General features: G+C 43.4%; 1 protein-coding gene across 1 annotated transcript in view; it reads right to left on the reverse strand.

Moving 5' to 3' along the window:
* Window positions 1-125: 125 nt before the first annotated feature.
* Window positions 126-23455, reverse strand: part of GPLD1 (glycosylphosphatidylinositol specific phospholipase D1) — a 72183-nt gene continuing 48853 nt past the window's right edge. The window contains exons 16-25 of the mRNA XM_054492632.2: window positions 23371-23445; window positions 23114-23270; window positions 22089-22230; window positions 20987-21092; window positions 20806-20899; window positions 11290-11466; window positions 10747-10907; window positions 7567-7593; window positions 7391-7441; window positions 126-3344 (exon numbers count right to left, since the gene is read on the reverse strand). Coding sequence (XP_054348607.2) covers window positions 3258-3344; window positions 7391-7441; window positions 7567-7593; window positions 10747-10907; window positions 11290-11466; window positions 20806-20899; window positions 20987-21092; window positions 22089-22230; window positions 23114-23270; window positions 23371-23445 — 1077 coding nt within the window. The 3' untranslated portion in view covers window positions 126-3257. The remainder of the gene's footprint in view (window positions 3345-7390; window positions 7442-7566; window positions 7594-10746; window positions 10908-11289; window positions 11467-20805; window positions 20900-20986; window positions 21093-22088; window positions 22231-23113; window positions 23271-23370; window positions 23446-23455) is intronic.

Here is a 23455-nt window from a genome sequence, read left to right on the forward strand (position 1 = left end):
CAATTATTAACACCTTATTCTTCATGAACACAGACTGTTAAGCAGCACTAACCAATTTTATATTAAAAAGCTATTTATTTTGGTGAGTTACTCCAAGAGTTGTATACAGCTTTATTTTTTGGAATTGCAATATTAAAGTTGCACGTTGGATTTAACTCTCATGACTTTAGTAATACCTACAGAGGTGAGCTAATGGATGGTACATGGAGTAGGGACTGCAGAGACCCCAGTTTTGTCCCCACTCCATCTTCAAATAATTTTGGTCTCTTAGGTTCTGTGATACAAAGGCATAAAACAATTCCTATCTTGAAGCCTTGAGAAAAGCTGTTACAATATACACAGATAGTAGCAAGACAGAAAATGCAAATATGTAAATGTCTTCTGATATCTTGAAATAAAGATAAATTTGAGTTAAACTTGTATAAGTTCAGATTTCTGTTAATGAGAAATTACAACCCTACAAAGGTAAGGTCTTTACATTTTAGTTATTAAGCAGAATCAATGCTTAAAACTATAGTTAATACTTAGTGGAATGAAAATTTAATCCATGTAGCAGGATAATATATTAGACTGTCATGCATTAATTTTTTCCTGTATGCCAGGTTTTTTACATATTTGCCATATCAGCTGACTTTTTACAGTAGGAGTATAATTTACATTGTTTTTGACAGTGGGGTTAGTATGGTTAAATGTCCTATAAACTTGAAAGGAAGCTTCCATTTTTGTGGGTCTTAACCTCCACCTGGTGCTTGCTATTGGGTGTATTCAGGCATTAGGAAAAATATAAATCAGGAGGTAAATAATGATCATGTTTAAACACAGGCCTTATCTATCATTTAGTGAAGCATAAAAACACTGACACTTTATATAAATGCATCCGTCTAATGAAAAGACCCAGTACTGAGAAAAACATCCCTTTACTGAAGTGTCAGATGTCAGAGTCTGCTCTACCAAACTGCTCAACTCATACGTGAATACAACTAAGTAATTTCTGGTCCCCTAAAAATAACCATCCTTTTAATTAAAAGTAATTCTTCAGATAGGTTGGGCTACCAATAATTGTACCTAAACGAAACCAAATGGTGCTTCCTTGTGCTTTTGCTGTGCCATAGGTTACTATGCAGCTAGCACATGTACCTCTTCCAGAAAAATGAGGTCATCCTGGGAGTGACCCAGAGATGCTCTCTAGGGATGTGCCTGTTGATGTTCTTGTTAACTTTCTACTTTTCAGCTGGATTCCTCTTCCTGTCCCCTTTTCACCAACCTCTACTCTGCCTTGAGAGAAGCTGAGAAGAGAAGGGCTCTTCATTTGTTATTTTCTCCTGCTTTTAAGTATCATCTCACCTGTGGCAGAAGAAAGAGGTTCTTCCTAATTTAACACAAAATAAACTAGTTACTGTTTACAGATAATGCCCGCTAATGTTTACTGAAACTGAAACCCTATGATACATTCCTTTCCCTTAAATGTGCCACACAGCAGGACTGACAAATGAAATCCATCCTATGAAAAACAGCCCAGGAACAAGCGAGGCCAAGGCCTGCTTTCCTCTCCGGCCCTTACAGTAGCCTGTGGCTCAGGCCGCATCTCTTCCCTCTAGTTCTTTTGGCACAAGTTGTAACCTAATGCTACAAAGGTCCCTCATGAGATGGCTTAAAACTAGCAGTGTCGCTAGGCTCTTTAGGTGTCAGAACAGCCAACTCTACAAAAGCATTGGAGAGCACAGAAGAGTGATAGTCTTGGTTTTTATATTTGTCCTTCACTATATAAACATTGAAAAGGTATTAATCCTCATCAAGAAAGGATTATCGGCCAGGTCCTGTGGCTCACGCATGTAATCCCAGCACTTTGGGAGGTCAAGGTGGGTGGATCACCTGAGGTCAGGAGTTCGAGACTAGCCTGGCCAACATGGTGAAACCCTGTTTCTACTAAAAATACAAAAATTAGCCGGGCGTAGTATTGTACACCTGTAGTCCCAGCTGCTTGGGAGGCTGAGACAGGAGAATCACTTGAACCTGGGAGGCGGAGGTTGCAGTAAGCTGAGATCGCATCACTGCACTCCAGCCTAGGCAACAGAGCAGACTCCGTCTCAAAAAAAAAAAAAAAAGGACTATCATCCTTAGCAAACTAACACGACACAGGAACAGAAAACCAAATATAGCATGTTCTCACAAGTGGGTGCTAAGTTATAAGAACTTATGAACACAAAACAACACACACTGGGGTCTACTGGAGGGGGGAAGATGGGAGGAGTGGGAGGAGCAGAAAAGATAAACCTTCACATGTACCCCTGAACCTAAAATAAAAGTTAAAAAGGACTAAGTCACAAGGAATTTGGAATGTGAGGTCATCTCTCACCCCCATGCTTTTCTCTGTACTATTTTTCCTCCCTCAGTTTCTTTTTTTTTTTCTTTTCTTTCTATCATACTTTGGCATGGGCCACCAATCTGTTATTTTTAAGTTCAATTTTTTTTTTTAACTTTTAAGTTCAGGGGTACATGCACAGGAAGTGCAGGTTTGTTACATACATAAAGGTGTGTCATGGGGGTTTGTTACACAGATTATTTCATTGCCCTAAGTATCCATTAGTTATTTTTCCTGACTTCTCCCTCCTCCCACCTTCCACCCTCTCACAGGCCCCAGTGTGTGTTGTTTCCCTCTATGTGTCCACGTGTTCTCATTTGGCTCCCACTTACAAGTGAGAACATGCAGTATTTGGTTTTCTGTTCCTGCATTAGTTTATGAAGGATAATGGCCTCCAGCTCCATCCATGTCCCTGCAAAGGGCATGATCTTGTTCTTTCTTTATGGCTGCACAATTTTTTTTAAAAAAGGATGTTTTTAGGAGGAATTGTGTACAGAGACTGTTCTAACAGATAACCACAGAGGGACCTTTCCAGCTACTGGAAAGACATTCAAGAGGAAGAGGAAATAGGTTGTACAACAGGTCTGACTACAGGCAATAAGTTAGGAAAGAAGAAAGGTTTAGATGCAAAGGGAGCGAGGAACTAAACTGTGGAAGGAGACATGAATAAGCAGAGTGTCTGCTATTTCACATATTCCTAGTGCAGTCATATATTTACTGTACCAGATTTCCAGAGAGTGTGGCTGTTAGTGTGTGTCTCTACTCGCAGGAACCCCACGTCTATCAGGATCTACCACAGCTCCACTGGATGTACCACTTTGTTCATCAAAATGCTCACCATGTATGTGATTCAGCATGAGAGAGGTGGGCAGAGTGGGGAAATGCAGTGAAATCTTCAATCTGAGCCAAGGCTATAGACGTGAAGTGCCCCAGAGAGTCGGGCTCCCAAAGAACTCCTTCCAGCAGCAATGACGACTTGGTTCTGTAAGGGACACAAGACAGAATTCATGGCTCATTCATAACATCTGTTGAGTTCCTACTGTAGTCCAGACATCGTGCTATGCTCTAGAAATATAAAGATGAATAAGACACTGGCCAGATCCCCTGGCTTGAACTCAAATGCCACTTTCCCTTTGTTTACAGACCGCTTTCTCACATCTGTAGGTTCTGAAAACCACAGCTAAGGACGCTCACCCCAATCCCTATTCTGGCACATAAATCATAAAGGAGAAGCATGGCAGTGCATGCTTGGTTCTGGTACAATGTGGAAAACATATCTTGAATAATAAGGACTTCCCCCAGAAGCTGGCTTTGTCAATGTGTTTAGCGCACCTCCCACCCACCCTGCTGCTTAAAACATTTTAGGACCCATCTTTCAGAATTGCCTTCAAAACCTGCTACAAGTTTTTAAAACATTTTCCTCTTTTTTGAAACAGAGTCTCGCCCTGTCACCCAGGCTGGAGTGCAGTGACGCGATCTCAGCTCACTGCAACTTCTGCTTCCTAAGTTCAAGTGATTCTCATGTCTCAGCCTCCTGAGTAGTGGGGATTACAGGCATGTGCCACCACATCTGGCTAATTTTTGTATTTTTAGTAGAGCTGAAGTCTCGCCATGTTGGCCAGGCTGGTCTCGAACTCCCGACTTTAAGTGATCCACCTGCCTCGGCTTCCCAAAGTGCTGAAATTACAGATGTGAGCCACCATGCCTGGTCTTTAAACATTTTCAGTGGTGGCAAATCTTCATACTCCCAGGCTGGATTTGATTTGTGGAAACTGACAAAAGTTATTCTGAACCAAAGCTGGCACATGAGGTATGGGTGATCAAACTGGCTGACAGTATTTTGGTCAGAGCAGGGTATGACAGTTTCTCATTTAATTTTGAAAACTACTGATGAAATCCAGAAATAATAGCTAAAATTTGTTGAGGTTGTATCATAGGTCAGACACTATGCTTAGCCCTGTGCTTATCTTATCCCTTAATACCCAGTGTCAATTAACAGGGAAAATCTACACTTAAGAAAACAGAATCAAATGGTAATTTATTCACCCTCTCTTTCCCAATTTATGGAATTACTCATTTACTAAATTTGCCTGGCCTTCAGCTACTCTCTGTTTTGTCAGAGTCTAGTCATCTTTCCAGATGCAGCTCCGGGCCCATGATCTCTGCAGGCCCTTCCCTGACTCCACCAGCAGAGACTTCCACTGCAGTTGCTGTCTGACCTCCTTTGGCTCTTGGTCATCATATACCAACCTGGATGGTCTTGTGGGCCTGTTGTATTTTCCCACCTAGACTACAAGCACCTGGGGCTGGGACCATGTCTCAGGTTTCTTTGTCTATCTCACAGGTGCTTGATACAACACTGCTCACTACACACTCAGTTACTGCTCTGCTGAGGCTCCCGAGCTGATGGAAGGCAGCCCCATGAGAAGTTCTGGAAATACAGAGACAGCGAGAGCACTACTTAAGTAGATGCTGGATCCTAATTCTAGTTTGTTACAACTAATTTCATTACTGAATGCTCTTATGCCACAGAAAGGAAGGAATCTTCAGAACATAACTTGTACCCAAATCTCAGAAAAAGGCCACTCTGATCATCCTCTGATTGTCAATGCCCATTTTTGAAACACAACATCTGATTTATCTTTACACCCAGAGCGTTCAATGCCCCCAAGCTTAGGTATGTGCTGGAAAAGTGAAGTAATTTTAACACTAACCCAGGTGAACAATAATTAGAAAGGTACACTTGCAGTGTTTTACAAAAAGGAATAAAATATAAGTTACTTTTAGATAATCTATATATACCACTACTCTCAATTGATGTAAGCTATAGTTGATATATGTATAGTTTTATATAATACATGGGTTCTTGATAATGCCTAATTTTTGAAACGAATGAAATTTTAGATATAAGCCAAGCTTGTGATATAAAGGATCCCTGTGATCAGACCTTCCGAGAATTTTCCTGTAAAGTTAATAACTATATTTTTGTTGTGTGGTTAATCCTACATTTTTAGACCTGCCTGTAAATGGGTCACTTAAATTATTGGCCACTAAAGGGCAGTTTCACCACAATTTTTCCTAATCCTCTTCCTCCTCCCACCTTCCACCCTGGTCCCCAGGAACCTGGTCCACAGCACTTAACAAGTCTTACAGAACTGGTTATATACATAAATCCATGAAGGCTTCTGCAGCCCTTCAACCCACTGTTAAGACTTATTCTTCAGACTACTCATTAGCATTTAATCCTATACTAATTTGCATTTTATTTGACTTTCCATGTATATAAATCTTATTTTCAAGAACAGGGACTTTGCCTTCTCTTTGTTTTTATTTCTTATAGGCTATACAGTGGATGAATGCAATCGGTGGTTTACAGGTGTATTTTAAGGTTAAACTTTTTGTTTTTGAGACAGAGTCTTGCTCCATCGCCCAGGCTGGAATGCAGTGGCACCATCTAGGCTCACTGCGACCTCCACCTCCCAGGTTCAAGCAATTCTCCTGCCTCTGTCTCCTGAATAGCTGAGATTATAGGCATGCACCACCACGCCCGGCTATTTTTTGTATTTTTAGTAGAGCTGGGGTTTCACCATGTTGACCAGGCTGGTCTCGAACTCCTGACCTCAGGCGATCTACCCACCTCGGCTTCCCAAAGTGCTGGGATTACAGGTGTGAGCCATTGCACCCAGCCAAGGTTAAACTTTTTAATCTGCCATATCGAAATTTAAAATGTGTACACTTTTAGATCTAGCAATCCTACTTTTAAGATTCTCATCTGTGGGGATATTTGCTCAATTATAAAAAGCTACAGATAGGTACAAGAATGTTCACTATGGCATTGTCTGTAATAGCCAAAAAAATGGGGGGCCAAGGTGGGTGGATCTCTTGAGCCCAGGAGTTCAAGACCAGCCTGGGCAACATGGTGAAACTCTTGTCTCCTAAAAATACAAAAACTAGCGTGGAATGGTGTCACACACCTGTGGTCTCAGCTACTCAGGAGGCTGAGGTTGGAGGATCACTGGAGTCCAGGAGACAGAGGTTGCAGTGAGCCAAGACCACACCATTGCACTCCAGCCTAGGTGACAAGAGCCAGACTCTGTCTTAAAAAAAAAAAAAAAAAGTGTGTGTGTGTATATCTGAAGTCATAGAAAAACTCTGGGCCGGGTGCAGTGGTGCATGCTTATAATCCCAGCACTCTGGAAGGCAGAGGCAGGCAGATCATTTGAGGCCAGGAGTTTGAGACCAGCCTTGACAACATGGCAAAACCCCAACTCTACAAAAATTTTTTTTAAAAAATAGCTGGGCCTGGTGGTGGGCACCTGTAATCCCAGCCACTTGGGAGGCTGAGGCAGGAAAATCACTTGAACCTGGGAGGTGGAGGTTGCAGTGAGCCAAATTTGCACCACTGCACTCCAGCATGGACGACAGAGCAAGGTTCTGTATAAAAAAAAAATAAAGAAAAACTCTGAAAGTCTGGAAGAAAATAGCAAAATATTAATAATGGTTATTTTCTAGGGCAAGGGCCAGCAAACAATTTTGGGGAACAGGCCAGATAATAATACTTTAGGCTTTGTGGGGCATTAGTCTCCAAAGCAACCAGTCAGTTCTGCCACTGCAGCACGACGGCAGCCACGGGCAGTCCACAGCAGACGAGCCCAGCTATGTTCCACTACAACTGTGTGGGCGCTGAAACTGCACCGTCGTTTAAACTTCATATATTACAAAACATTCTGTTTTGATTTCTTTTCAACCATCTCAACATGAGCGGACATTTTTAGTTAATGGCTTTACAAAATTAGGTGGCAGACGAGTTGGCCCCAACCCCTGCTGTAGAGGATAAAATAGGAAGAGTAAAAAGGGAAAGTTTCCAGCAAGGAAGTGATGGGATTGTATGTGAATATTACTTTCTTTTTGTGTGTTCTTCTCCTTTTCAAATAAAAATAAAATCTGAAATAAACCTAAAAGTGAGACCACCAAATCCCACCCATAGTACTAACATAAACATCAATGAAGTTCAGTCCTTGGGCTCACCTTTGCCTTAGACCTCACGGTGATCAGGGAGCTCCCAAACCTTGAGCTGGCCTGTAAAACATGCAGTCTGTTAATGGGCTTTGGAGAACATAGTGTAATACTTTATCCATTTAAAATAAACCAAGGGGCACTGTTTTGGTAATTTCTCTTTCTTCAGTCTTTCAAGGGATACTTACTTCAGGAGAAATCAATACATATTGAGCCTGAAGAAAAAAATTGAGAAGAGAGACAATGTTATTACTGTTTGTATGGCTTTTTAAAATCAATGTTAATTATACCCTTATACCCTCATTTCTACATTTCTTCCTTTTTTTTTTTTTTGAGAAGGAGTCTCGCTCTGTCGCCCAGGCTGGGGTGCAGTGGCGCGATCTCAGCTCACCGCAACCTCTGCCTCCCAGGTTCAAGCAAGTCTCCGGCCTCAGCCTCGCGAGTTGATGGAGTTACAGGCGCCCACTACCACGCCCGGCTAATTTTTTTGTATTTTTAGTAGAGAGGGGGTTTCGCCATCTTGGCCAGGCTGGTCTCGAACTCCTCACCTCAGGTGATCCGCCCACCTCGGCCTCCCAAAGTGCTGGGATTACAGGCATGAGCCACCACGCCCAGCCTCATTTCTACATTTCTTGATTAGCCTTACAAATGTGCATGCCCTTTGACCCCAGAAATTCTACTTATAGAAATACAGGTCAGAAAAATAACCAGATGTATAAAAACGTTTATGTGACTATTTACCATATTATTTAAAACAACGAAAATTGGAAATGCCACAATTGACTAACAATAGTTAAATAATGGGTAAATAAACTATGGTTTATCTGTAGATAAAATACTCATCAGCCAGTAAATATCATATTATATAAGAATATCAGATAACATAAGAAAATGTTCTCGGTATATTGTTAGGTAGAAAGAAAAATCAAGTTACGGCCCAGCACAGGGGCTCACACCTATAATCTCAGCACTTTGGGAGGCTGAGGCAGGCGGATCACTGGAGGTCAGGAGTTCGAGACCAGCCTGGCCAACGTGGTGAAACTCTGTCTCTACTAAAAATACAAAAAATAGCCGGGTATGGTGGTGTGCACCTGTAGTCCCAGCTACTCAAGAAGCTGAGGCAGAAGAATCGCTTGAACCTGGGAGGCGGAGGTTGTACTGAGCTGAGATCATGCCACTGTACTCCAGCCTGAATGACAGAGTGAGACTTCGTTAAAAAAAAAAAAAGTTACAAAATTATGCACAAATTATGCACAATAGGATCACAATTGTCAACCAAAATATGCACACACATAGTGTAATACTTAAGGGTAGGCTTTAGAATCAGATCTTGGTTCAAATCCCTGTTGTGCCATGTCCTTCCTGGCAGTGTAACCTTGAATAAACTTCCTCTCTGATCTTTAATTTTTTTATTTTAAGACAGGGTCTTGGGCAGATCACAAGGTCAGGAGATCGAGACCATCCTGGCTAACACGGTGAAACCCCATCTCTACTAAAAATACAAAAAAATTAGCCAGGTGTGGTGGTGGGTGCCTGTAGTCCCAGCTACTTGGGAGGCTGAGGCAGGAGAATGGCGTGAACCTGGGAGGCGGAGCTTGTAGTGAGCCGAGATCACGCCACTGCACTCCAGCCTGGGCGACAGAGCAAGACTCTCTCTCAAAAACTAAAAATAAAAAAGAAGACAGGGTCTCCCTATGTTGCCCAAGCTGGTCCTGAACTCCTGGGCTCAAGGGATCCTCCTGCCTCAGCCTCCCAAAGTGCTGGGATTACAGGTGTAAGCCACCACACTCAGCTGAGATCTTTAATTTTTTTAATCTGTAAATGGGCATAATATTAATTTCATTTTTTTTTTGAGACGGAGTCTTGCTCTGTTGCCCAGGCTGGAGTGCAGTGGCGCGATCTTGATTCACTGCAAGCTCCGCCTCCCAGGTTCACACCATTCTCCTGCCTCAGCCTCCCAAGTAGCTGGGACTACAGTCGCCTGCCACCAAGCCCAGCTAATTTTTTGTATTTTTAGTAGAGACGGGGTTTCACCGTGTTAGCCAGGATGGTCTCAATCTCCTGACCTCATGATCTGCCCGCCTCAACCTCCCAAAGTGCTGGGATTACAGGCGTGAGCCACCGCGCCCAGCCAATTTCATAGCTTTTATGGGGATTAAATGATACATAGTTCTTAGCATATGCATACTAAATGCACAATAAATAGTGGTAATTAAATTCATAGGAAAAATACTAGCAGGATCCGCTCTAAAGGTAAACAGGTATTAGCTCTGCAGAGTGGAATTTTAGGTAGATAATTTTTCTCTTCCTTGTACATTTTTGTATTTTCTAAAATTTTCATAGTAAACTTTCACTAATTTTGCAATTTAAAAAATAATTTTAAATTTTTTAAAATAGGTGGGGCATGGTGGCTCATGCCTGTAATCCCAGCCTGGCCAACATGGTGAAACCCTATCTCTACTAAAAATACAAAAAATTAGCTGGGCATGGTGGTGCATGCTTGCAGTCCCAGCTATCTGGGAGACTGAAGCAGGAGAATGGCTTGAACCTGGGAGGCGGAGGTTATAGTGAGCCAAGACCGTGCCACTGCACTCCAGCCTGGGCGACAGAGCCAGACTCTGTCTCAAAAAAAAAACAGTTAAATAATGGCCAAATGTTTTAGGCCCAGGAAATGTAACTTAAGGAAATTCACCCAAAAAAAGGAATAAACAAAGAAATGAAACAAAAAGCAAAAGAGAGGACATTTGAATGAAACTCCAGTGGCTGTCCGGGCATGGTGGCTCACGCCTGTAATCCCAGCACTTTGGGAGGCCGCGTGGAAGGACAGCTTGAGCCCAAGAGTTCAATACCAGCCTGGGCAACATAGTGAGGCCCCATCTCTACAAAAAAATAAAAAGATTAGCCAGGTGTGGTGGCACATGCCTGTAGTCCTAGCTACTCGGGAGGCTGAGACAAGAGAATCACCTGAGCCCAGGAGTTTGAGGCTGCAGTGGGCCATGATCATACCACTGCACTCCAACCTGGGCAATGGAACAGCAACCTGTCTCTATTTTAAAAAGAGAAACTCCAATGGCCATGGCCTGTTTTCTTTCTTCTGTGCTGTGGGTGCCTAACCAAGCAGTGGCAGGCTGTGTGACCAGGGACCTACATAACACCAAGTCCAGTGGGACTTTAGCTCTGGGCACAAATGTTGCAGAACTGTAAGAACGGCAGGCAGGTGGGGCCCACAAAACATGGGCAGATGATGGTGTCCTGACCCCAGGATGTATGAATTCAGGTAAGCATTTTATAGTGGACATGAGTTAACGAGGAATCAGCAATTAGTGATCCTTTCCCAATAAGGTATAGAATTTTGTAGAACACTTTACCTTTTCTTCTGGACATGGAGTTATCCATGATTTGCATTTGCCAGTCATGTCACCAAGGGTGGTCTCTTTGCCATTATATACATAAACTCGGCCATCTTCTCCCCCAATCAGTCCAGAGGTTACATCTGCTATCCTCAGGGGGGCTGCCATGATGATTTCATCTGAAAACAATAAAAACCGGCAGAAGAAAGTATTTGACTCCTCACTGTCATCTTTTCCTTGTTCCGCTACTGGATCCTAACCCAGCCTCCTGCAAATAATATTAGTGTCTCCTTTAGTCTGCCGTGATTTCATCCTGGCAAAGGCAAAGGCTTTTGTTTCCTACTTCATTCATCAACAGCAATTACTACAGGTGATTCTCATATGACCACCTTCAAGAAGTGCAACTCCCTCTCTGGTCTTGCCTGATTCAAGATCTGTCTATAGGTCCTTGGGCCACTGGGCTGTCAATTATAAGGGCAGAGCCCAGATGATCCAATTAGGGGACCCACCCACTGGGCAAAGGGACGCAGTTCTTGTCAAAGGGTCCAGTTCCTTTCTTACCTAAGCCATCATCATCCAGGTCACTCAAGTGCAGAACGCCACCAAATCGGGAGAAGCGGCGGTCTCCGCTGAAGGTGCTGAGCAGCGGAGGCTGCACGTCAGATGTGAGTGCGTACATGCGAGCGGCTCCGCCTTGGTGCAGGGTCACGGTCAGGAATGCCATCTTAGACATGTCATCTGAAACGAACCACAGTTCCTGCTGGCCTCACAAAAATGAAGGTATTACAGAACACGGAATAGCACCCCATCCTCAAGTGACACTGATCACTCGGGATCCTACAGGACAGTCGGTTTCGGTGCTGGTCATCTCCGGCAGTCAGGGAGGTACAACCAGCTTGGGCACCAAGGCACAAACACCAGAGAGCTTCAGTGATTTCCCTCCAGGCAGATATTCTTTTTTCCAGTCTTATCCCCATAATACAGTCTCCACACAACCACCTTTTTATTTTCTCATATCACAAACTGCCTAGGTCACCCCCATGACTGACACATCCAAACGCAAGTGGACTCTGGATGGAGTCCAAACTCTTCACAAGGCCTCACAGAATCTAACTCCCACTTGGGGATCTAGCGCCATTAACCCTTTCACCCACACTTCACCATAATGAACTTAAACCACAGCCCAATCTATGTCTTAAATTTGGGCCTTTGGACATGATGTGTTCTCTGCCTGTAATAGAGGCATATGCTCCTCGTGCTCCCCCTGTCCACATCCCTCTGCTGGCTACTCCTGCTCACCCTGCAGAATTTGGCTCAGGTGTCCCCTCCTCTGGGAAGCCTTTCCTAATCTCCCTGGTCTAGAGAAGAGGCCGCTTCCATGTGCTCCCGTACATAGTAACACCGAGTCCAGTGGGACTTTAGCTCTGGGCACAAACGCTGCAGAACCACAAGAACTGCAGACAGCTGGGGCCCACAAAACATGGGCAAGTGATTGTGTCCTGACCCCAGGACCTCTGAGTTCAGGTAAGCATTTTACAGTGGACATGAGTTGTGCCCAGTGCCTTCCGAATACCCATGGCAGGGCAGCATCGCTCTGCATTCACTTCTGTGTCTCCTGCATCAGGCGCCCATTCCACAAGCAATGGGGTCACCTCTCTCTCTCTATCCACTGTACCTAGCATAGTGCTTGGTTCTGTACAAGTATTTAATAAAGTGTTTTTTGAATTAATGAATTTTGAACAAACTCAAAGTTAGTTGTTGGAATTTCACTGTAAACTTTATTATTTGGAACACAGCTTTGATTTCAGAAATATAAATGGCACCTGTGGGTTGGTGGGGCTGGTGGCTCTCTGAGAAGTTTGCTGTACACTGACAAAGTGTCAGTGCTTGGATACAATCTCACGTCAGCATCCACTGAGTTTTGTGTGTAAAACTGAGCTAATTCGACCTGTGTTTTCGGACAAATTTGTGCCTTGTTTATGGGAAACTGTCCGCTAGAAGCCACTGAGGGCTCAAAGCAGAGTCAGCAACAACAGTCAGATATAACAGCTAGAAAACAGTAGGAAATAAGAAACAGTATTTTAAAAGCTCAGCAATCTGGAGCTTTCTGATACAGGGTAAACAACCTGACCTAACACATATGTCTCCTAAGAGAACAATGTGCCAGTACAATAGTTAATATTCAGAGTGAAAGCCCAAAATATCAAGAAAAGTTGAAATAAGCGAAAATCTTCACTCCTTTTTTTATTATTGAGATTGAGTCTCCCTCTGTCACCCAGGCTGGAGTGCAGTGGCGCGATCTCAGTTCACTGCAGCCTCCACTTCCTGGGTTCAAGCGATTCTCCTGCCTCAGCCTCCCAAGTAGCTGGGACTACAGGCGCGCGCCACCACACCCAGCTAATTTTTTGTATTTTTAGTAGAGACGGGGTTTCACCGTGTTAGCCAGGATGGTCTTGATTCTCCTGACCTCCTGATCCGCCTGCCTCAGTCTCCCAAAAGTGCTGGGATTACAGGTGCAAGCCACCGCACCTGGCCACATTCCCTTTCTTTTGGTGCTTCCTAAAGGAACCATGAGCTCCCTGGAGCGCCCAGGAATACAGTAACACTTCCAGCTCTCTGTCTACTCCCTGCTTCAGTCCTTTCATGGCAAGAGGGTACCTGAGGCTTCTCCCTCTGGCTCTGCCGCCACAGGATGAACACTGGCCCCACTGCATGTGGGAGAATCTCAGAGAAGTCACCCCAAGGTATAGCTTTTGGAGCAAGAATTAGGAAGACTGAATAGGGTTGCCCATTGAGACTGTGTTCTCTAATCCAACTATGTCAGCTCTTCAAAAGTACATATTTTGATATCCCTCTGAATGATTCATGAATCTATTTCAGAAATGATTTGAAATGCACAAGGATGAGGAAGAATTGTAATTAATCAATACTCCCAAATCTCTAACATGCATCACAGTCTGTTAAAGAACAGAAGCATATAATTTAAAATAATTTCATCAGTGTTTTCTTAATTCTTCAGAATTAAAACAGAAGAATCTAGACACTTGGAAATTTCAGTCATTCAAAACACCTCACCCTCTCAATCATGCAAATTAAACAATGGATTATCATACACATTTAGACAATTAAGGAGAAAAAAATGAGGTAATGTTGTAGGCATTTCTGTATTATTTCAGTACTGAAAATAATTCTGAAGAACTTTGGCTTTTAAAAGGGCTACATGCAGAGGCCTTTACGAATTCACAAATTCTAGAATGCTACATAACACAGAATTCCTTCTGTAATGCTTATACCTTCTAGTTAACATAGAATTCCTTCTGTAATGCTTATACCTTCTAGTTAACATAGAATTCCTTCTGTAATGCTTATACCTTCTAGTTAACATAGAATTCCTTCTGTAATGCTTATACCTTCTAGTTAACATAGAATTCCTTCTGTAATGCTTATACCTTCTAGTTAACATAGAATTCTTTCTGTAACGCTTAAACCCTCTAATTAAGGACCATTATCTTTTAGACCTCCACATTGCCTTCATTTCTGCCACGAGCACTAGTCCCTAGGGTTGTGTTTGGGATGCGGGGATGGCAAGTATTTTTTAAATAAACACACAAGTGTTTTACTTCTCATGTGGAACTTTTCTTCCAGGGGAGGGAGCAGAAAACAAAAGAGCTATTGTAAAATACAGGTGCATCTCACCAACTCTACTCTCTTGAAAACCACAGGAAAGAGGATATCATCTTGTAATGTGGTTCATATTTGTGTCTCAGGAAAACTATAAACCTGCCGGGCATGGTGGCTCATGCCTATAATCCCAGCACTTTGAGAGGCTGAGGCAGGAGGATCACTTCAGCTCATGAGTTCAAGACCAGCCTGGGTAATGCAGTGAGACCCCATCACTACAAAAAGTAGGGTGTGGTGGCATGTGCCTGTAGTCTGAGCTACTCAAGAGGCTGAGGTGGGAGGATCGCTTGACCTCAGGAGTTCAAGGTTACAGTGAGCTGTGATTACACCATTAAACTCCAGCCTGGGCAATAGAGCAAGACCCTATGGCTTAAAAAGAAAAATTATCAACTATAAGTTACTTAATGTCACCAGCTTTCAGGATTACTGCAAAATAGTCAAAACTATGAAGATGTCAAGAAGATCTTCTATATTTGATCATTATCAAAAGTGTGAAAAATACTAAAAAAAATAAATAAATAAATAAGAAGCATAATCCAGGTGTGGTGGCACATGCCTGTGGTCCCAGCTACTTGTGAACCTGAGACAGGAGGATCACTTGAGCCCAGAAGTTCATAGCCAGCCTGGGCAACATAGCAAGACTCCATCTATTAAAGAAAAAAGCATAAAGAGGAAAATGTATATACTATATATATTTCTTTCTGGAAAGTGAGATAGGTAGGTAGGTAGGCAGATATCTATAAACATACATTTTAAACAAAATGGAGATTTTGTGGATTATAAAATTTTAAATCTGATTCTTTTCACATTTAGGCTATTTCTAGCTTTTTATTACTATAAATAATACAGCCATCCCTCAGTATCCATGAGGGATTGGTTCCAGGGCCTCTCACAGATACCAAAATCCACGATGTTCAAGTCCCTGATATAAAATGGTAGTGACTGGGTGCAGTGGCTCATGCCTGTAATCCCAGCACTTTGGGAGGCCGAGGCGGGCAGATCACCTGAGATCAGGAGTTTGAGACCAGCCTGGCCAAAATGGTGAAACTCCATCTCTACTAAAAATACAAAAAAAATAGCTGGGCATGGTGGTGCGCGCCTGTAGTCCCAGCCACTCAGGAGACTGAGGCAGGAGAACTGCCTGAACCTGGGAGGCAGAGGCTGCAGTGAGCTTGAGATCACACCATTATACTCCAGCCTGGACAAGAGAGCGAGACTCTGTCTCAAAAAAAAGTATATCAAAAATCTCAAATTTAGATTAATCTGTGCCTTATAGCTGTGATTCCCAAACTGCACACTGAAGCGCTTCAGTGAACTCGCAAAGATGCTGTAGATATTTTGACATTTCAAAGATAACAGTGACATCTGACACCACATGAACTACTAGGTGGAGGCCGGTCACAGTTACGACACGAGAGCCCTGCATTCCTTTCAGTGATGCCACATCTTTGCAAAGCTGCGTATTCAGGGATGGTTGTGATAAAATGCAGGTACTATGCAAAAATTGCTGTGGATTAGGAAATGAGGGAAGTTGTGTCTAACCTGATTCCAAGACTTGAAAAGCTGTAGTGCCAAGAGAAGCTAAGTGGTTAGGACATAAATGCAGGGCATGTGCCCATGTGGTCACACAGGCACTGCATTTAGAAAGAACCTATGTCTGTCTTCATGTTGTCCTGTCTCTGACTTGAAATTGTCAACAATTTTTTAACAAGGGGCCCTGCATTTTTATTTGGAACTGGGCCCCACAAACTGTGTGGGTGAAATACAAGTAAAATACAAGTAAAATGGGAAAATCTGAACAATGTGGGTGAAATATATCAATAACAATAACCTGATTGTGACATTAATTTATATTTATATATAATATAGTTATATATACATTCATATATTATATATACATAGACACATACATGTATATATAATATATACATATTATATACATTTATATCATATGTTAGCATACTTATATACACATATGTTATAAATTAGCATATTATATACATACATAAAAGTTATAATTAAACTTATTTTCTATTTTTATTTTGTTGTGGGAAGTCAAGTACCCACAACAATATGAAGCCAGGAGAAGAACAGAAATTGTGAAGATTTCATGGACACTTATCACTTCCCCCGTCAATACCCTTGTGATTTCCTATGCCTGTCTTTACTTTAATCTCTTAATCTCGTCATTTTCGTAAACTGAGGAGGATGTATGTGATGACTGCGTTAACTGCACAAATTGTTTGTAGAGCATGTGTGTTTGAACAATATGAAATCTGGGCACCTTGAAAAAAGAACAGGATAACAGCAATGTTCAGGGAACAAGAGAGATAACCTTAAACTCTGACTGCCAGTGACCTGGGCAGAACAGAGCCATGTTTCTCTTCTTTCAAAAGCAAATGGGAGAAATATCGCTGAATTCTTTTTCTCAGCAAGGAACATCCCTGAGAAAGAGCATGTGTCCCTGAGGGTGGGCCTCTAAAATGGCCCCTTTGGGTGCGGCCGTCTTTTATGGTAGAGCTGTAGGGATGAAATGAGCCCCAGTCTCCCATAGTGCTCCCAGGCTTATTAGGACAAGGAAATTCCTGCCTAATAAATTTTGGTCAGACCGGTTGTCTGCTCTCAAACCCTGTCTCCTGATAAGATGTTATCAATGACAATGTGTGCCCGAAACTTCATTAGCAATTTTAATTTCACCCCGGTCCTGTGGTCCTGTGATCTCACCCTGCCTCCATTTGCCTTGTGATATTCTATTACCTTGTGAAGCCCGTGATGTCTGTGACCCACACCCTATTCGTATACTCCCTCCCCTTTGAAAATCACTAATCAAAACTTGCTGATTTTGCGGCTTGTGGGGTGTCACAGAACCTACCGATATGTGATGTCTCCCCCGGACGCCCAGCTTTAAAATTTCTCTCTTTTGTACTCTGTCCCTTTATTTCTCAAACCAGCCGACGCTTAGGGAAAATAGAAAAGAACCTACGTGAAATATCGGGGGTGAATTTTGCCTGATATCTGGCTGAATTTCCTGATATAATTTATTTATTTTTTAAAAAATGGGATCTCACTCTGTTGCCCAGACTGGAGTGTAGTCGTGCGATCATAGCTCACTGCAGCCTTGAACTCCTGGGCTCAAGTGATCTTCCCACCTCAGCCTCCTGAGTAGATGGAACTACATGTGCCCATCACCATGCCTAGCTTTTTTTTTTTTTCCTGTAGAGATGGGGTCTCCCTATATTGTCCAGGCTGGCCTCAAATTCTTGGGCTCAAGCAATCTTCCCACCTTAGTCTCCTGAGTAGCTAGGACCAGAGGTGCATGCCACCACATCCGGCTAATTTTTGAGATGGAGTCTCACTCTGTCACCCAGGCTGGAGTGCAGTGGCGCAATCTCAGCTCACTGCAAGCTCTGGCTCCGGGGTTCACGCCATTCTCCTGCCTCAGCTTCCTAAGTAGCTGGGACTACAGGTGCCCACCACCACGCCCAGCTAATTTTTTGTGTTTTTAGTAGAGACAGGGTTTCACGGTGTTAGCCAGGATGTCTCGATCACCTGACCTGATGATCCGCCCACCTCGGCCTCCCAAAGTGCTAGGATTACAGGAATGAGCCACTGCGCCTGGCCCAATTTTTTAAATTTTTTGTAGAGACTGGGTCTCACTGTGTTGCCCAGGCTGGTCTTCAACTCCTGGGCTCCAGTGATCCTCCTGCCTTAGCCTCCCAAAGTGCTGCGATTACAGGCATGACTCACCATGCCTGACCTTCTATTTTATATTGTACTTTATCATAGGAAAAAAAATTATCAAGAGAGTAAGGGCACCGAAACCAAGAAAGTTTGAGAAACTCTAATTCACAACACTTGGGTAGAAAGAGTGGTGAAGAAAATAAAGTTAATAATGTGTGTTGCAAGAGCTTAGAAATCATTCCCTAGACTCTGAAAAGCAAAAATGATTCTGCGGCTGACTGCTATGGTTACTATTTGAGACCGTCATTACAGCAATTACTACTGTCACTGCTTGAGACCGTCATCACAAGACTGAACAAAGGAGGACGAACGTAGAAGTGAAAACTTAAAGCAAAACAAACTGTTTTAAAGGAAGGGGAACCGAGGAAGAAGAGAGCTCCCTGCTTCTAGTGAGCAAAGGCAGCTAGCTCCTGAGCTTCCACAGCCCTCCCCATTTATTGGTTAGCAAGAGCAGGGAGGAGGAGGTAACGATTGGTCAGCTGCTTAATTGATCACAGGTTCATATTATTATTAACAGGCTTCAGATGTGCCTAATCACAAGAAACACTGCACTTGGGGCGTGACTGTCCTCAGCTTTCCTTCTGGGTGGCAGACGCAGTTTGTCAGTTTGCCAACATTCTGCATTTATGAGAAACAGTTTTGCTGCTTACTCAAATAGCCTCCAGTGGTATACTGAGTTATCATGACCGTCATTCTTTTGGTCTCCAACATGATTCCAAAGCTAAGTCAGCACTTTTTTTGTTATAATGCTGTGTCTTCGATTTAATGAAAAGTTTAGCCATTCCTTTGCCTAATCCACTTTTTTTTTTTTTTTTTTTTTTTTTGAGACTGAGTCTCACTCTGTCACCCAGGCTGGAGTGCAGTGGTGTCATCTTGGCTCACTGCAACCTCTGCCTCCAGGGTTCAAGCAATTGTTGTGGCTCAGGCTCCGGAGTAACTGGGGTTACAGGTGCGTACCACTATGCCTGGCTAATTTTTGTATTTTTAAGTAGAGACAGGGTTTCACCATGTTGGCCAGGCTGGTCTCTAACTCCTGACCTCAACTGATCCACCCACCTCTGCATCCCAAAGTGCTAGGATTACAGGCGTAAGCCACTGCACCCCGCCTGCCTGACCCACTTCTGCTTATTATTCAAATCTTTCCCATATTGCAAGAAACAACAACCTTTCTGAAAAATAGTTTGATGATATATAACAAGAGCTTTTAGAAAGATTAGAACCTCTACTCCAGGAATTCCATCTCCAGGAATCTATCCAAAAAACTAATCAGAAAGGCAGTCAAAGACTAGGTACATGAGTGTTCAATAATTCCTTATTCACAATAGTGTAAAACTGGAAACAAGCCTACAATTCCAGCAACAGGATGATGTTAGTAAATGTTGGCATTAAAAAAATGCAATGCAGATGTCAAAAATCATGCTTTAGAATATTTACTAACATGAGAATGTGCTTAAGATATAAAATAAGTAAAAAAATTAGGCATGACAATATCATATATAGCATAAGCTTCAGTTTTTAAATATCTGGGTAAGGGGTGATTTTTTTTTTCCTTCTATATATTTCCTTGTATTTTCACAAGTTTCCACAATAAGCATAATTCACCTTTATAATCTGGGAGGAAATAGTTCTTCTTGTTGTTTTTTTTTTAAGAAAAGACTATCTTTCCCATAAATTAAAATAATGGTTTACTAAAGTATGTCTTCAGGGGTGGGTGCAGTGGATCATGCCTGTAATCCCAGCACTTTGGGAGACTGAGGTGGGAGGATTACTTGAGCCCAGGAGTTAGAGACAAGTCTGGCCAACATGTTGAGACCCTCTCTCTATAAAAAATAAAAAATTAGATAATGTGGTGGCTGACTGCCTGTAGTCGCAGCTACTCAGGAGGCTGAGGTGCAAGGATCACTTTGCCCAGGAGGTCAAGGCTGCCATAAGCCATAATCGCACGGCTGCACTCCAGCCTGGGTGACACAGAAAGACTGTCTCAAAAAAGAAAAATAAAAGATAGGTCCTCATAGTGGACCTGTTCCTAGTGAACTGACTTATACAATTTTTCTCTAGCTCCAAGTTCCATGGGATAGGGGCTTTAAAAATACACTAAGTTACTTTCATATGTCATTTTCAACAAACCTTTGAAATACAGATTTTATTTTATTTTTGAGATGAAGTCTTGCTCTGTTGCCCAGGCTGGAGTGCAGTGGTGTGATCTTGGCTTACTGCAACTTGTGCCTCTCAACATTCAAGTGATTCTCCTGCCTCAGCCTCCCGAGTAGCTGGATTACAGGTGTGCACCACTATGCCTGCCTAATTTTTGTATTTTTAGTAGAGGCAAGGTTTCACCATGTTGGCCAGGCTGGTCTCCAACTCCTGACCTCCGGTGATTCTCTCACCTTGGCCTCCCAAAGTGCTGGGATTACAGGTGTGAGCCACCACACCCGGCCTGAAATAGATATTTATAATTTGTTTTGTAGATGGTGATACAAAAGTTCTGAGAGGTTAAGTAACTTCCCCAAAGTTACATAGATTGCTATTAATTAAAAAAGGAAATATTGAAACCTAGAGCTGTTCAGCTCCAGATCTCATCACTTTCTTCCAATACGATGTGTACAAGGAGCCACATGACTGAAAGGAAGCAAAGTTTCACGGTGTGTGACCTACCGTACGTCGGGGCTCCAACCAGCAGCACTTGTGTCAGAGTCCCATTCATCAGTACGTGGCCACTGGACAGGGAAGTACCCAGTTTCCCCATTGCCTGTGAGATACAATAGATCAATATTGCGTAGGTGAGAAAGCTTCCTTGGAGTGTCCACTCTCCTGTGGGGGGGAGGGCTTGTCATACCTTGTCTCCAGAAATCGTAAACCAGCTTTGGCCGTTTGGTGGGAAGTAGCCATACACCCTCCCAAGGCTCTTTTTCTCATCTCGGATGTGTAACAAATGGCCCAGCCTAGAAGGAAGCACATTGGGCTTAGCTGCCAGGGCACAAGACTGACAGCTGGCCAGGTACTCAGGTGCAAGGAAAGGAAATGCACCTCCCCCCATCCAGGCCTCCCAGCAGGCTCTCTGTCTCTGTGACCCTAGGCCTGGAAGTGTGGGGATTATTGGAGTTAATCGCAACATCCAGGCTCTCCAGGTGCCACACCCACCATCCTGCCTCCCAACTGACAAGCCTCCCAGCAGACTCTCTGGGATAGAGATACAGGGGTACCTACTGTTATGGGCTCAGTGGTGGTCCCCCCAATCCCTACACTGAAGTCCTAACCCCCAGTATCTCTGAATGTGACTATTTGAAGACAGAGTCTTTGAAGAGGTGATTAAGTTAAGATGAGGTCATTCGGGTGGATCCTGATCCAATAGGACTGGTGTCTTTCAAAGAAGAGGAGAGGCAGGAGGATCACTTGAGGTCAGTTTGAGACGAGCCTGGGCAATGCTGCAAAAACCCATCCCTACAAAAATGTTTTTAAATTGAAAAAAAAAATTAGCTAAGCATGGGCACACACAACTTGTAGTCCCAGCTATTCAGGAGGCTGAGGCAGCAGGATGAGTTCGAGGCTGCAGTGAGTTACCACTGCCCTCTGCAACAGAGTGAACCCTCACCCCCTCCTCCCAAAAGAAAAAACAGAAGTGAGGAATGGGGCACAGACACACACACAGGGAAGACAGCCATCTGCAAGCCAAGGAGAGAGGCCTCAGGAGAAACCAACCCTCTGACCTCAACCTTGATCTTGGACTTCTAGCTTCCAGAACTGTGAGAAAATAATACACTTGTCTATTTTTAAATTTCTAAGGAGGAGAATTTGCAACCTTGCCCAGAGCCTTGGCTTTTCCTTCGAAAGTCAAGCATTTCCTAGCCCTTTTCCCTAAGCCTGACGCTCAGTGCGCTCCACAGCAGCAGGTACCTGCCCCTGTGTTCATGGTTCCCAGCCCCCAGCATCAGCCTCACCTGCTGGCATTCTTCCAGGTCGGGCTCCCAACCAACAGCAAGGTTCTGTTGTCTACAGTGACACCGTGAAGGGAATATCCAAACCAGGAGAAGTCTTCCTCGCCTCTCACCGTCCAGTTGGCTGCCTCCACGTTCAGTTTTTCTAAAGAAGACAACTCGTCCTTTTTACTAACACTTTAAGTGAGAGAACTACTGGGATGAAAATAAAGGGTCCTTTTCGTAGCCTAATAGAAGTTGGTTCATTTTGCTGAGTTTTTGCCAGAGGTCTTATATGTCCCCATGCTGATCCCAGGACCCCAACGTCATTGAATCTCACAATTCATACGAGAAATACATTTTTAGAGCTCACTTGTGTGGAGCAGAGGATGCTATTTAAAAAGGCTCTGGGCCAGGTGTGGTGGCTCACACCTGTAATCCCAGCACTTTGGGATGCCGAGGTGGGTGGATCACCTGAGGTCAGGAGTTCAAGACCAGCCTGACCAATATGATGAAATCCCGTCTCTACTAAAAATACAAAAATTAGCCGGGCATGGCGGCATGCGCCTGTAGTCCCCACCTGTAGCCCCAGCTACTCAGGAGGCTGAGACAGAATTGCTTGAACCTGGGAGGTGGAGGTTGCAGTGAGCCAAGATAATGCTACTGCACTCCAGCCTGGGTGACACAGGGAGACTCTGTCTTAAACAACAACAACAACAACAACAACAACGGCTATGGACAGTCGAGAGCACCACTGAGATGCCTTTGGTGCAAAGCCTTCTCAGGGTTTCTATTTTACATGGAGACACTATAGGAATAGTCTATTTTCCCTCTTTGGCTCTCTACCTAGAAATTGTGGGTCACCTTTTGTATTTTCAGTGAATCTATGCACATCACTTGCCAGAACATCTTTAAGAGTAACAGACTGTTAGAAAATGTTGGTGAAATGATATGGAATAAGGAAAAAGGACATAAACCTCTATGCAGGATAAGTTATCGTAGACACACACAGCAGCCATGGTCTCCACCCATTCCCCGTCAGGCGCTACCTTTGTCGCTCAGGCTGGGGCCAGAATAAAACGCAGCCACAATTCCCTTCTGCCTCCCTCCACCTGGTGCAAAAGGGGAGCCGATGACCAGATCGGGCTCACTGTCTCCATTCACATCTGCAGCCAAGAGACTCCAGCCCAAGTTACAGTAGATGTCCTTAAGAAGAAACCAGGAAAGCACATTTTACCCAGCCCTAGTGGCAGTTAGGATACAGCGAGTTCTAGGTTTCTGCACCTGGCTAAAGTGGTAAACATACCTGGCAAGAAATGGTGATGTTAGGGGAAGAAGACATTCTTCCTTGTTTGGAACCAAAGTAGACATACACAGCACCCTAGGTAAGG

Source organism: Pongo pygmaeus, chromosome 5 (assembly GCF_028885625.2).
Source record: "Pongo pygmaeus isolate AG05252 chromosome 5, NHGRI_mPonPyg2-v2.0_pri, whole genome shotgun sequence".
Classification (NCBI taxonomy): Eukaryota; Metazoa; Chordata; class Mammalia; order Primates; family Hominidae; genus Pongo; species Pongo pygmaeus.